The sequence below is a fragment of the Australozyma saopauloensis genome, chromosome 3, assembly GCF_035610405.1.
Source record: "Australozyma saopauloensis chromosome 3, complete sequence".
In the NCBI taxonomy this organism is placed as follows: Eukaryota; Fungi; Ascomycota; class Pichiomycetes; order Serinales; family Metschnikowiaceae; genus Australozyma; species Australozyma saopauloensis.
The window spans coordinates 1,575,730-1,589,494 of NC_086133.1; the positions used below are offsets into that span (position 1 = coordinate 1,575,730).

The window sequence follows — 13,765 nt, forward strand, 5'->3', positions numbered from 1 at the left end:
CGAAAATTTCTTTTTCTTGCTTTTGTTCCACATACTTTTTCAAAGATAAATTTACTACGAATTTCGGATTGAAAGAATAAATATCTCCAGAGTCAACTGTTGTATGACAATTGCCCTGATATTAGGTGCTTCAATTTTTAATCTTTCTCACATGAATGTCAATTCGCAATTCGTGTCTCAAGCATCATCAAGAATGTACTGCAACCCTTTCGAAAACGTGTGTTCATAAGCTGGGGTGAAATATTAGAAGTTTCAATTCCAATCTTGCATATCTATCATTATCTCTTTCATAAGACCTCAAATCAATCAGTTGCATATTGAGGAAGGGATGTGAAGAGATGAATTAAAAAAAGAGCGATTCTTTGAAGGCATCTTTGAGCAAATCCGTCTTCATCAGCGACAAAATAGGAGGCTTTGTACATTCTTTGCGAAAGAGTGGTGATTTCACAGGGGCTTTTGTGCATTTTTCCCTATCTAGGGGCGGACGACGTTTTGCCATGAAATCGTTGTTCACAGAGATGGGCTCTTTCAAGTCTTTTTTCATCTTCTTTATCTTTTCAGGTGGTGAATGCGTCGAACATGGTACGGAAGAAATTGTATTCAAGGCAATGGGCGAAGTGCCCACCAAGTTCAAGAAACTGGTGGCTAGCGACTTGCTTATTGAATCGATACTACCCTTGCGATCTTGTTGTTCCGGTTTTAGGCTCTGTGCAAACTGAGAGTCTTTTAGACCTCGTGGAGAACCTAAGGGTGAATTCATTAGTTGAAACAAACCATAACTAGATTTGCGTGTTGGTGTCAAGGTTGCTGTGGTTGTGTCCGTATGCGGTGGTATTCCAATTTCTATTGGATCAGACTTTTTTATAAGTAATTTTTTGGAAAGCTCCTTGAAATTCAGTGGGGCGTCAAATGGCAGTGAGTAGATGGCCTCTACCGTTTGTTGAGTCAGCGTTTCTCGCTTTTGTGTGTACAAAATGTCAACCGGATTGTGAAACTTTTTTGGTGCTTCAACTGTGAGGGTTACTGGCGCTGAAAACACTGACTCGTACGAAACCGACTTCTTCAAAGTTGGGAGCTGGCCCTGGAGGTCAATCCTACTCTTCCGCAAGAATTCGTTGAAGTTATCAAAATTTCGATCTGGACTATATGAGTCGTAGTCAAAGTCCAGGTGTTGAACACTACTCATGTCGAATTCATCGATGTTAATTCCAGTGAAAGAATCCAAGGTTAAAGGCAGATTTGCATCTTGATGATTCTCAACGTTACTTCCTCGATGTAGACCGAAGGAATGCGTCGATGCTATAGAGTCACGATGGGGCCTTTCGTCCATGATGCTCGAGATATCTGACGAGGATGCGTTCAGAACATACCTGGATGAGCCACTTTCAGAAATTGCTTGAAGAGTTTCCTTCTGTTGCAAGTCAGGAATTGGAGGAAGATTCGGTGCCAAAGGATTGAAATTGAAGGCTCCGCTAAGTCTGTACCGCGACTTCTTCTTCTCCACCTTCGTGGATTTGCACCGTAGTGGCTTCAAATTGAGGTTCAGAATGGAAAGCATATGATTCAATCGGGACCTTTGCTCTGGCTCTGGTACATCATCCTCTTCTGCTGCAAAATTTAGATTGTCAAAGCCAAAGTTCCGCCACAAGTATGTGTATTCCTTGTACAAGTTCGAGTATGACGTCTCATTGGTATAAATGTCATTAGATGGCATGTTCACTTCTAGAAAGTAAGATTTCTCATGGAGCTTCTGCATCTCGTTGAGATAGCTGTTGTTTCGTGAGATGAGCTGGGTGTAGTTATCGATCTCTGTATCTGCCGAAATGATAGAGTGGTGGATATCCATCAACAGCGACACTACCAGGTTCAGCTCATTTACCCTATTGAGGAGCACCTCGCTACTGGTGGTAATAGAGTCTGCAAGAACCAAGAGCTGGTCTATTTTGGACATGGAAGCGATGGCTGGTGTTGTTAAGCTCAGAGAATTTCAATGAATGAAGCCGAGGGAACGGTGCAAATGGCAGGTCTCTGTGATGCCAAATAAGAAGAATTATGATTACTTGTGGACTTTGATGATAGGATGACAAGGTGTGGAAATATGGTCTATGAATTGGATGGTATTGGGTGTATCATGGCTTTACACCTAAAAAGATCTCCACTGTTTACTAATACTGCAGACAACAGAATCGATAGATGAGATGCATTTACCCCAACGGACAAAAAATGATGATGTACAAGGTAATATTAGTTTTTAAAACAAAGCGAGAGAGGCCGAAATAGTTCAGTATGCTGGAATTCGTCCAGAAATAGTTGCTGGCCCTGAGGATCTGAAAAGCGTTTGAGACGGTTTTGCCTAATCGGGCTGTAAATACAGTTTCTCTGCAGCCTGCAGAACCCTTTAGAATTGACAAGGCGTTATTCACTGTAAAATGACTTTTGTTTTGCTAGAAAATATGCCTATGAAAAGAAACTACCTGTGAATTTCTTCAATCGTGTTGCCTTTTTTATTCAAAATCTGAAGGTTTTATGGTTGTTTCGGTTTTGTAGTTGTTGTCTTGTGACTATCCAGCCACCTAAAGGGTACCAGTTGTTGATATTCTCCAAAAGTTCAGGATCATCAAAGTTTATGCATTGGATCATCTCTTGAATTATGTTTTGGCTCTTTTCGGCCAATATTGAAGATCCTTGATCATGCCTGGTATTCATCGAACACTGGAAGATCTGAGTCTGAGAGACTGCTTAACATTACGATTCATGATAATTTCTGTGAAGCTCTAACTTTGAACAATGTGTCGTCCAACACATATGATATGTATAAAATGTGCGCTAAAACCAATGGTTGCGGCCATATCAAGTGAAAAATACTGTTCCCCGTCCGATCAACGTTAGTCAAGCCACTGAGAGCCATACTGAGTAATGTAGTGAGAGACCATGTGTAAAATTGTGGTGCTGCAATCTTTTTGCTTCTGGCTGATTTGAATACCAGGCACTCTTCTAGTCAAATTACTTACTTTGACCCCAATCGCATTGACACTATCGACTTTCTTGCTGAAAGCGAGTAAAAAAAATTGTGATTAATATAATCGACACTCATTACGGTTAATTGACATATAGAAATACCTGAGAATGGTGTAAATCATACAAAAGGAGAATCGTCTCAACTTAACAATTGCAAGAGACTCGCCTCTACATGAAACAATGCCTTGGATGAATTAATTTATTGTGTTTACTCGGGAGAATCCCTTTTCTTCTTTTTCTTCTTCTCGCTGGACTCTTCGCTGTCCTCTAACTTCCTCTTTTCTTTCTTGTCCCTTTTATCCTTCTTATCTTTCTTCTCTTTTTTCTCTTTCTTGTCCTTCTTTTCCTTCTTCTCTTTCTTTTCCTTCTTCTCATCAACTAGTTTATTTTCATAGGCATCCTCCTCAGGTGCCTCGAAATCCTTTTGTCTCTCAACCTTGCGTTGCTCAGAAACCTCCTCCTGGCGGGCCCTCTTTTCCTGCAACTCTCTCTTCTCCTTTTCTCTCTTGCCCAAGAAATACTCACCGCTCTCTATCTGTAAATCAACCTTACGTGGCTGTTGTGCTGGAGGGAATGGTGTGTACACTCTCTTCTCCTTCTTCGGAGCAGCCTTCTTTCTGGCAATATTCTTCTTCTTGAAGTTGGGCAAGAAACGATCCCAGTTCTCGTTGGCTAGCTCTGGGTTCTTAGCTAACTCCTGTTTGATCATCAACTCCTTAATGTAGTAGATAGGATGAATGTTCTTCATACAGTCTTCGACAACTCTCCGGACCTCTTTCAAGCCCTTGTATGGACCCATGGCACTGACGGTGTTACCCTGCACCAAAATGTAGCATTTGGTAAGAAGCTCTAAGGCTTTAAGAGTGTTTCCATTAGGGCCCACCAACCGCTGTCTTCTTTTAATGAAACGATCCTTGTTAGAAACAAACGTGCCGATCTTAATGACATCACATGCAATATCATCCTGGAGCACCTTCACGGCCTGTGGGAAGGGCACGGACCGGGCTAAGAGCTTGATCAAGTCACGGGCCTTCAAAATTACAGCAGGATCGAATGTCTTACGGGTGGTCTTCACGGTCATAGCACCCTCTACCAAATCGAGCTGGCATGCAATCTGGTGGTCTTCTAGCGCCTTGGTGACATCGGCCCAAATCGATCTCAAATAGTTCTCTCTGTACTTGGGGAAAAGAGTAACGAAGGACGATTCTTCACTAAATGGAAGACCGGTAGCATTGTCTTCAGGCTTGAACTCATCGATCTTCCACTTGTCAATGTCTGGAGTGTCCCATGGTTTGTCACGGTTGTGAGATGATACCATGACGTGTTTTTGATTAAAGAGTTTAAGAGAGACGCTTTAGGTTTTGTGCACAAAAAAGCTTTGGTCTTCTAAATACAAGCTCTGACAACTGTGCTTAGGTTATGAATCTAGTGCACTTGTTCGGAGACAGATCGCTGTTGGCGTGGGAATAGGTGAAGTATCAGTGTGGAGTGGCTGAAAAACAGAAGGTGAGAAGTATCCGCATGGGATGAGGAGTTGAATATCAGAAGATGAACTTTTTTTGATATTAGAAACAAGTGAAAAATTCCCAGGAATTTAATAATATTTTCTCTGGTTCTCAGTAGCCGTTTCTTCCTTTATCTGAATGCACCAAGTTTGCGATGCTCATCGCGTATTTTTTAGTTGCACCCAATACCTACACTTTACAAGCAACAGCTCAATCTCATAATAATAACCACCGGTGGTCAATTCTGTCGAGTCTACACCCGAGATCAAACATATTTAAAGTCTTTTTCTTCGAAAAATGGCAAAGAGAGGTGCCAGCACAAAAGCAAAGAATACGCCTAGACCACGAGTCTTGGGTAAAGTCACTAAAGTCGGTAAGGGATCGAAACAATCCAAGTCCAAACTCAGCCAGGCCTCAAAAAATGCTCGTGCTGAGATTGACAAGTTGAACATGGACATTACCAATGTTCAATCTCTCCACTCGACATTGGCAAAGGCTGGGCTGGCTCCCAGACCGGCCGCTGCTCTCGATGCAAAGAGTTTACGGGAGGGGCTAAAGAAGGATAATGAAAATAAGGAGTTGAATGCTCGGGCAGAGAAGGATCTCACTGCACAGCTTGAGCTCTTGACGGGAATGGAAATATGAGGCTTACATAGTACAAAATTGGTATCGGATATTTATAGTAATCGTGAATCTTTTTGATTCGAGAAAAATGTGAATTTACTCTTGTCTCTGAAGGGAGTGATTCAAGAGGACACGAATTGACAGTGTTGTATTGATAAAGATATCAAAAGAAGACTTTGATTTTGATTTTATTTAAAAGATTTATTACTTAATTATCCTTCATCTCCCCGAAGTTTTAAATTCAGTTCATTAGATCGATCGTTGGGAATTGTCAGTTGTAGAGTCAAGGTGATCTGGACTTGTGAAGATTGCCTTGCAATGCAACAGCTCGAGGCTTTAGCCTTGAATTAAAATAGTGGGAAAGAGAAATGAATTCATGTAGAACAACTAATTTATTGCTAGATGTGAACATTTGAAATTGAAGTTCGTTGCATACCCCAATTATTTTCTCCCATTCACCACTTCTTCTCTATTTCTAAGTGACCTTGGCCTCTCAACAGTTGTCCTTGAAATTTCTGCTCCGGTATCGATTTTCGCGTACGGAAATCTATGAAAATGTCGGTAATCTCCATCTCCCCACTTCCAGAAGCTTCTGATTCCCTTACTAATGTCTCCCATTTATCTCCTGCATGTAGTCCTCATCTCCCTCATCTCCATTACTTGATCCATCTGTTCCACCTCCAGTAATTCCACGAAAATGACAAATTCAGAAATGGAAAATACCCAAGAGCATCAGGAACAACCCGCCAACGACTATGATGAAGAGGCATACGTCGATCAGGACGAAATCGAGGAAGTGGCAGACGACCATGGCCTTGCCCCAGAAGATGACGATGATGATATGGATGTAGAAGGTCAGGAAGAGACATTGGAAATTGATATGTCCAACAATTCATGGACCTACTTCGATCAGCATAAGGATAGCATTTTCACAGTGTTTAAGCACCCCTCATTGCCCATGGTAGTCACTGGTGGAGGCGACGAAACAGCATACATGTGGACTACGCATACGCAGCCGCCGCGTTTCGTGGGAGAGCTTGCAGGTCACAAGGAGAGTGTCATTGCTGGTGGTTTTACTGGAGATGGCAAATACGTCATCACAACTGATATGGCTGGCTTGACACAGGTACACAAGTCTGCCAAAGGAGGACAAAAATGGACCAAATTTGCCGAGTGGGATGACCAGGAAGAATCCATTTGGGTTACTGTTCATCCTCTGCAGCTATATTTTGCCATGGGTGGCCAATCGGGATCTGTTTGGGTATACCGCATAGATGAACAACTGGGCTCCTTAGAACAAATAATGGGAGGCTTCTCCCACAGTATGGAATGTAACGACGGCATATTCGTCGATGTTGACAACCAGGAACAACTTACTCTCATAACTTGCTCAGAAGACGGCTCGATTGTGTGTTGGAACGCCTTCACCGGTGCCGTTCGTTACAAGTTGACGCCACATGACAATTTCAAGGGCGTTGAAAGTCCATGGGTTAAGATCACTGCCCACAAAAACGTGTTTGCCGCAGGCGCCAGAGACGGTCAGTTGGCTATCGTCAACTCGGACACTGGTAGAATTGTCCACACGGTCAAGGCGCTCGACAACGCTGACGACATTGCTGATCTTTCAATTGAGGCTTTGGCCTGGTGCCGCAATCCAACCGTCAACATTCTTGCCGTTGGCTTGGTCTCGGGAGACGTATTGTTGTTCGATAGCTTACAGTGGAGAGTCAGACGTACTATCAAGTTGGAAGATGCTGCCACCAAGCTCGAGTTCATTGAGAACACTCCATTTTTAGTGGGAAGCTGCATGAATGGCCGGATGTATAAGTGGGATGCCCGTACGGGAGACGAGATGTTTGTCGGATATGGTCACAACGCGGGTATTCTCGACTTCGCCGTTATGGACCACGGTAAGAAGCTCGTCACTGCCGGAGATGAGGGAGTTTCATTAATTTTTGAGACCGAACAGTAGTGGATGCGTATTGATATCAATGGAATGGATAATGGAACCATCGTAAAACAGTAATTAAGATGTAAATACTCCTTTCAAAGAAACGCATAAAGCTGTGTGCACTAGTCAACCTCGCTACATCTCAAACACAGATGAAGGTTAACACTGGAGGTGTAATGTGAACCCATTGGGTGTGCGTTTTTTGAATTCATTCGATTTTTGAATTTCTGAATTTATTCGATTTTTGAATTTTCGAATTTCTAGGCTTTCCACGGAAATCCTCCAATTTCGCTCTTTCCAATACATTTCACGCCCATTCACAAATTATACTTTGCGCGATTAAAAAACCAAAACGCCACCAGAACTTATTTTTTCATGCACGAGAAGCACCAGTTGAGACGCTCTATTCATCCAAACCATTGATAATTTTGCCATCTTCCCCGTACAAAATTGCATTGCCACCAGCCTTATCAACGTTCTATGATGTCACTCCACTGATTCTGAGAACCTTTTTCCTTCCCGAATATTGTGAGTTCGAATGCAGCTTTCTTATGAAATCCATAAAAAAGATGATTTGTTTCACTTTTCTATTCTTGAAATTCGAATTCTCCTTCACAATCTAATATTTTGACGAATTCGAGAAACTGTTGATTTCAGCCGCACTTCCATGCACTGACTTTCCATTTCCTACATCGGAGCTGTGCAGAATTGGGCAACCATTCCGTTTAGCAATTCCGCGTTCCCCCACAAAAAAAAAATATAAATAGGGCCGGATTCCTAGTCAATTCCTCGTCTGTAGTTATTTAGGTTTCTTCAATACCAATACATCTTCTTCCGTTCTTGACTTTGCCTCTGTTGCATCTCATCGGATAACTGATTAACAACTACACACAAGTTCCATTATCAATTGAACAGAATGTCAATCCCTGGCAAATTCGGCTTCGGCACCATGTCTTTGACCTGGACTCCAACTCCCGCTCCTTTGGAACAGGCACTTGAGACAATGCACTACTCTGCCTCAAAGTATGGAGTTCGCTTTTTCAACGGAGGGGAATTCTATGGGCCAGACCTCAACAATATCCTGATTTTGGCTGAGTTCTGGAAAGCATACCACAAGGAATTTCCTGACTTGACCATTTCTATCAAGGGAGGATGTGATCTCAAGACGTTAGCACCAGATGGATCGAAACCCTCTATCAAAAGAAGTGTCGACAACATCCTTAAATTCTTTCCTAGAGAAATGAACCCTAGACCAAAACTTATCTTCGAGATGGCCCGTGTTGACAAAACCGTTCCTTATGATGAGACAATAGGATTTATCAAGACCCACGTGGATGCTGGAGAGATCGACGGTATCTCGCTTTCGGAGGTCGGAATCGACTCTATTCGTAAAGCTCTGAGCGTGTCTCCAATTCAATTTGTCGAGCTCGAATTGTCGCTCATCTGCCAAGATATCTTGGATAACGGAATTTTGAGAGAGCTTTCCGAACAGAACATCACTGTGGTGGCATACTCTCCTTTAGGAAGAGGGTTCTTGACCGAAAGAACTGCCAACGACTTTGACTCATTCTACAAATTATGTCGTCGCGAGGGCGATGTGCGTGGTATGATTGACAAGTTTTCCGAGAAAAACTACTGGGGAAACACGAAATTCGCTGCCAAGCTTCAGGAGTTCGCACACAAAAAGAACACAACCTTAGAAGTATTGGCTTTGTCGTGGATTTTGGCCCTCAGCGAGAACACAGATCTCTATGGCATCAAGAAGATTGCTAAGGTTGTGCCTATCCCAAGTGGAAGTACCCCAGAAAAGGTGGACGCCAACTTAGGCCTGGTTGTAGACTTAACTCACGATGATTTGGAGGAGATTGCTCAGATCGCAAAGAACTATCCAATTCAGGGTTATCGTTACAATGCTCATCATAAGGCGTTTGAGTTTGCCTAAATGATATGAGCCTATGACCACCAAATCATATAGCTTCCTTTTTCATGAAATAAATTAGTATGAATATACGGTTAGTGAAGAGCATTGTAAAATAATATTCCAGATTTCTTTTCCCTCTTGTGTTCTGTGTGGACACCCTCAAGGCCAAGCTACCCCAGAAGTTGACGCAATATAGAGATTATAACACCTTCATATTCAAATCTAACAGCTTAAAAGTCAGAATTGATACATAAAATTGCAATATTGACCTTCCCAAAACCTTAAACACGTCTAAATTCGTAATCAACAAGTCACGTGACACGCACATTAGCTACACAATCTCGTCTTCATTTCAGCATCCACTGGCTGCAAATACCAATATAGAATTATGACTGCCGAAGACCCAACGATGCGATCGTTCAATGCTGACAGCCAACTGCTTTCAGATACTGATCGGAACGCTTCTATGCATACCTCTTCGAAATTGTACAAACCGCTGTCCTCGGACATGCTATTTTACTACGAGAGACTACTTCCCTTCAAGCAGATTTTCAGATGGTTGAGTCACTCGCCCAAAGCCACGCGTGAGTTCACCATGCGTGAGTTCGCGTACGAGTTCCGGTCTGGTGCTTATCAGCGGTACAACTCGTTTGCATCTGTGGATGAATTCAAGAAATCGGTAGTAGCAGCTAATCCGACGCGTTTTGAAGTTGGAGCGGTATACGCAGTGAATCCGAAGGAGCGCAAAAACTTGCCGAAGTCGGCTATGAAGCCGCTCCAGAAGGAGTTGGTGTTTGACATCGATTTGACCGATTATGATGAAATCAGAACATGCTGCCTGAAGACAGACATATGTAAGAAATGTTGGCGATTTATCCAGGTTGCTGCTGAGATCATAACTGCGGCGCTCCGGGAGGACTTTGGTTTTGAGCACTTTATTTGGGTGTTTTCTGGTAGAAGAGGTGCCCATTGTTGGGTGAGCGACAGTAGAGCGCGGCTGTTGGATGAGCTGGCGCGCAAATCGATTGTAGAGTATATGGATGTCTTAAGTGGGCGAATGCTGAAAATGGGCCGGACCTCACTTGGAATTAAGAAACCCTACCACCCTCATATCGAGCGGTCGTTCGATGTGTTAAAAGATAAGTTCTCCGAGATTATCTTAGAGGAACAGAATCCCTGGGCTACTAGTGCAGGGTCGGATACCAATTGGGATCACGTAGATACCCTACTATCGTTTCTTCCAGACCAGGGTCTCCGACAGGCATTAAAGAGCAAATGGCAGGATCAGGCCTCGTACTCGTCATCAAAACAGAAATGGGACGATTTAACGAGCGTTGGCCAGAAGGTTCTCAAGCATCAGTCGCAGGCCGTCCAATTGACTGATGCCAAAAAGGAAATCATCATTTATTACATGTATCCTAGATTGGATGTGGAAGTGTCCAAACAAATGATTCATTTGTTGAAGTCTCCATTTTGTATTCATCCGGGAACTGGAAATGTATGTGTTCCGTTTGATCCTTTTAGAAACCTCTCAAGTGATATGGAAGATGATGCTTATGGTTTCAACCCAGTGAACGCACCAAATTTGAGCCAGCTTCAAACCGAGATTGATACTTGGGATGCAAATAGTGCGTACAAGGCTCCTTCGGAATCCTCTGAATCTGAGGCCATATCAGATTATGCCAAATCTTCTCTCAAGCCTTATGTTGATTACTTCAGCACCTATGTGAGCTCAATAATTAAGGACGAGCTTACCGGTAGTAACAAAAGAGCACAGGACCTGATGGACTTTTAAATCTACGAATAAATGACATGGGATGATTAAATAAACGTTGAATTGAAAAGTATTCACTGGCCTCCGCAAATTATAGGAGGATCTGACCTTTTTTGTAGTCGATGTCTTCTTATGATAATAGTGTGCTCAACGACTGTGTTTGGTTCATGGCGTTCTGAAGACATATCAAGAAACCAATGCAATTGCTCGTTCTCTGAGTCGAGTTGAACGAATCCATTAGTGACGTCTACATTGTTGTAGGTGAGGATCGGATAATGCCATTTAGGCAAAAAAATGATCGTTGGTCTGGTCTGCGCAACTGATGCTTGCTGGAAGTCAAAGCCTACCGTGAGCTCAAAAACAGTCTCCTTTATATCGAAGTTGGAATTCTTACGGACGCCCGGGCTTGTCATAATGTAAGGTCGTATGACAGCATTGACAGCACGAACGCCATCAGGCGACGCGTAAAAACTCTTGTGATGCTCTTTCATGCGACGGGGGCCATGATTAGAAATCATAGATGTGGTCTCTGTCGCATCGTCTGAACAAAAGGAGCTTGCATCTGATTCAGATTCCTGCGTCTCGATCAAATCTGTAGGGCAGAAGATGGACGACAAGAACCTCTTTTTGTGATAGAGAAGTCTATTCTTCACGAGTTGCCTCGAAGATGGACTAATTCTACTGCCGCCATAACTTTCACGCGAGAAGGTAGAGCTTGTCTTGAAACTTAATGCCTCTACCTTTTTGAGCAGGTCCTGAGTGTCACATAGAGCTGCCACATCTCGATCATCAGAGGACCAAAAAGAGAAATCTTCGTTATTCCAGTGGTCTCCCCATTTATGACCGTTGATACTTGCATAGCACCAGTAAGTATGATGCATGTCTGAGCCTTCAAGAGCGTTCGCCAAAGCGTCGAGAGCTGAGGTCTGGCAACGGAAACGACCGTTATTGTAAGATCTCTTATTATTCATATCGAATGGCATTCCAGTCTCAGACATCAACACCGGGATATCACCTAGCATATTCTTCCCTTCCTTTGTGATGTCACAAAACTGCTTTTTGATACAATTCCTAATTGCTGTTTCACCCAATACGATTCCAAATAATGGATTTGAGTACCTATCTCGCATGATTCCCAAGGTATCGACGTTGAACCTATAGTTCCACGTTTTAAACATCAAAGACATACCGTCATAATAATGAGGACAATAAATTGTCTTCTTGTCAATAATTCCACGTGGGTCATCTCTCAAATTCGGAGGGATAACTAACACAAGCGGCTGAATGAGAACAAAGGCATCGGGCGCCAGCGCACGTATCATCTTTTTGAAGCCTAGATAAAAGTTCACAAAGCAGACATTGACGAAGAAATTTGTATCCACTACATCATAGTCTTGATCTTGGCGATAACAACCCTTAAACCTTTTGGGACTATCATTGAAAAAAGTTGGTTTCAATAGCTGACATTCATTTGAAGCAAAGGCTAAACGACGCTCTTGACTAGTAGTGTCCAACAGAGCCATTCTCTCATCATTGTAATTCCAAATACCAATTTGGGAGTATATGCATGTATCTGGAAGCCAACCAGACCGTTTCCAACCATAATGTTCATCACAGTCCATCATTTCTTGTGCAGAGAGCCAAACTCGGGCACCCTTAGGGTCCATGATTTGACGACCACACTTTTGGGGCCCTGTAATCGCAATTTTGTACACATCAACCTCAACAGGTAAACCAACTCCAAGCTTCAAGCAGTCAAATACTGTAGGAGTTGTACCAATTCGTAAATGCTGACAATCAGGAATTTTGTCCAAGTTTGGGTGCCCTACCAACCCTTGATTAGGTTCATTGAGCAGCTCGAAGCCCAAAATTGTACCATTAGCTAGCAATAGTGGTAGACGTTTCACAACTGCCAGCCATAAATAGCTCAAAGCATTGAAATGATGCTCTTGGAGATAATGTTGGATGTTAGTGCCATTAATTTTTAAGTTGGGGAAATAAGCTTCTCCTGCAAAAAAGAGCGTGAACATGGTAAACAGTGCAAGTCGTTTATAATTGGAGGTCCACAACATTTTGGGGTAGCAACTAGATTCGCTACGTAATTTCTCGTCAAACTGGCCATCACTGTGCAACACCGAAGCACCAGTGACGGAGATACGCTTTGGTTGCAAGCCAGCAGCAAATAGTGTCCACATTGGCGCTCCGGATCCTCCACAGAATCGTGACCACACATCCTGGTGGCAGTCAAAGAACACATAAAGCCCGCCTACCCTATGAATGATTCGCAACACCTCGATTGTATAATCCACAAATTCCTCGTCATATTTCCCAGGTCCCTCATGCTCTAAGGCCTCCCATGTCACCAAGTATCGTATGGTGTTGAAGCCCCAAGATTTGATTCGGCGAAAATGCTCTTCAGCCTCTTCTAAGGGAAAAGGACGCCCAACAAAGGACACATTGTCACCATCATAAAATAAGTCGTCAGCTTTGCTCGCATCCCCCAAATATGACGGCATGAAAGGCTTGACAGGAAGTTTCATTGCCGCATCCACGTTTATTCCCTTGAGAACTACTCTTCTTCCCTGAACATCTACCAACTCGCCATCTTCGACAGTAAGTGGCAGACACTTCGTAATTGAGTTCTCCGGAACACCATCAGGCACTTGTCCTGGACCAAACTGCTTCGCTAGACATTTAGCACCACCAGCATGTGAGGGCCCCTTGTAGAGATTGATTCTTTCAGCGACCACCTCGTGGGCCAAGCGGGCCCCAGCAAGAAGAGACTCTATGGAAGAATACATGTACGTTCTAGAAGACAAAATAAAATAGGTCGCAATCTCGAAAGAGGTATTGGACCCCTCTTTGATCTTGAGTGTGATAAGCAGCGCGGTTATACTATGAGATTGTATACAAGAACATCTGGGGTGACCGCCGCACATGCAACACATGAAGCATATCTATGCAGCGCTGAA

At 43.1% G+C, this 13,765-nt stretch overlaps 6 protein-coding genes across 6 annotated transcripts; 3 read left to right on the top strand and 3 right to left on the bottom strand.

Annotated features, from left to right (window-relative positions):
- Positions 1-343: 343 nt before the first annotated feature.
- Positions 344-1,951, bottom strand: PUMCH_002855 (uncharacterized protein; the record flags this gene model as incomplete). The annotated part of the gene is made up of 1 exon (XM_063021847.1): positions 344-1,951. The coding sequence occupies one exon, from the start codon at positions 1,949-1,951 to the stop codon at positions 344-346; it is 1,608 nt and encodes a 535-aa protein (XP_062877917.1).
- A 1,275-nt stretch (positions 1,952-3,226) lies between these two features.
- Positions 3,227-4,336, bottom strand: PUMCH_002856 (uncharacterized protein; the record flags this gene model as incomplete). Its single annotated transcript, XM_063021848.1, has 1 exon — positions 3,227-4,336. One exon carries the CDS (start codon positions 4,334-4,336, stop codon positions 3,227-3,229), a length of 1,110 nt encoding a protein of 369 aa, XP_062877918.1.
- Positions 4,337-5,844: 1,508 nt separating this feature from the next.
- PUMCH_002857 (uncharacterized protein) lies at positions 5,845-7,119 on the top strand (the record flags this gene model as incomplete). Its single annotated transcript, XM_063021849.1, has 1 exon — positions 5,845-7,119. One exon carries the CDS (start codon positions 5,845-5,847, stop codon positions 7,117-7,119), a length of 1,275 nt encoding a protein of 424 aa, XP_062877919.1.
- Positions 7,120-8,014: 895 nt separating this feature from the next.
- On the top strand, positions 8,015-9,040 carry PUMCH_002858 (uncharacterized protein; the record flags this gene model as incomplete). Its single annotated transcript, XM_063021850.1, has 1 exon — positions 8,015-9,040. The coding sequence occupies one exon, from the start codon at positions 8,015-8,017 to the stop codon at positions 9,038-9,040; it is 1,026 nt and encodes a 341-aa protein (XP_062877920.1).
- Positions 9,041-9,407: 367 nt separating this feature from the next.
- Positions 9,408-10,814, top strand: PUMCH_002859 (uncharacterized protein; the record flags this gene model as incomplete). Its single annotated transcript, XM_063021851.1, has 1 exon — positions 9,408-10,814. One exon carries the CDS (start codon positions 9,408-9,410, stop codon positions 10,812-10,814), a length of 1,407 nt encoding a protein of 468 aa, XP_062877921.1.
- A 53-nt stretch (positions 10,815-10,867) lies between these two features.
- Positions 10,868-13,741, bottom strand: PUMCH_002860 (uncharacterized protein; the record flags this gene model as incomplete). Its single annotated transcript, XM_063021852.1, has 1 exon — positions 10,868-13,741. One exon carries the CDS (start codon positions 13,739-13,741, stop codon positions 10,868-10,870), a length of 2,874 nt encoding a protein of 957 aa, XP_062877922.1.
- Positions 13,742-13,765: the final 24 nt, after the last annotated feature.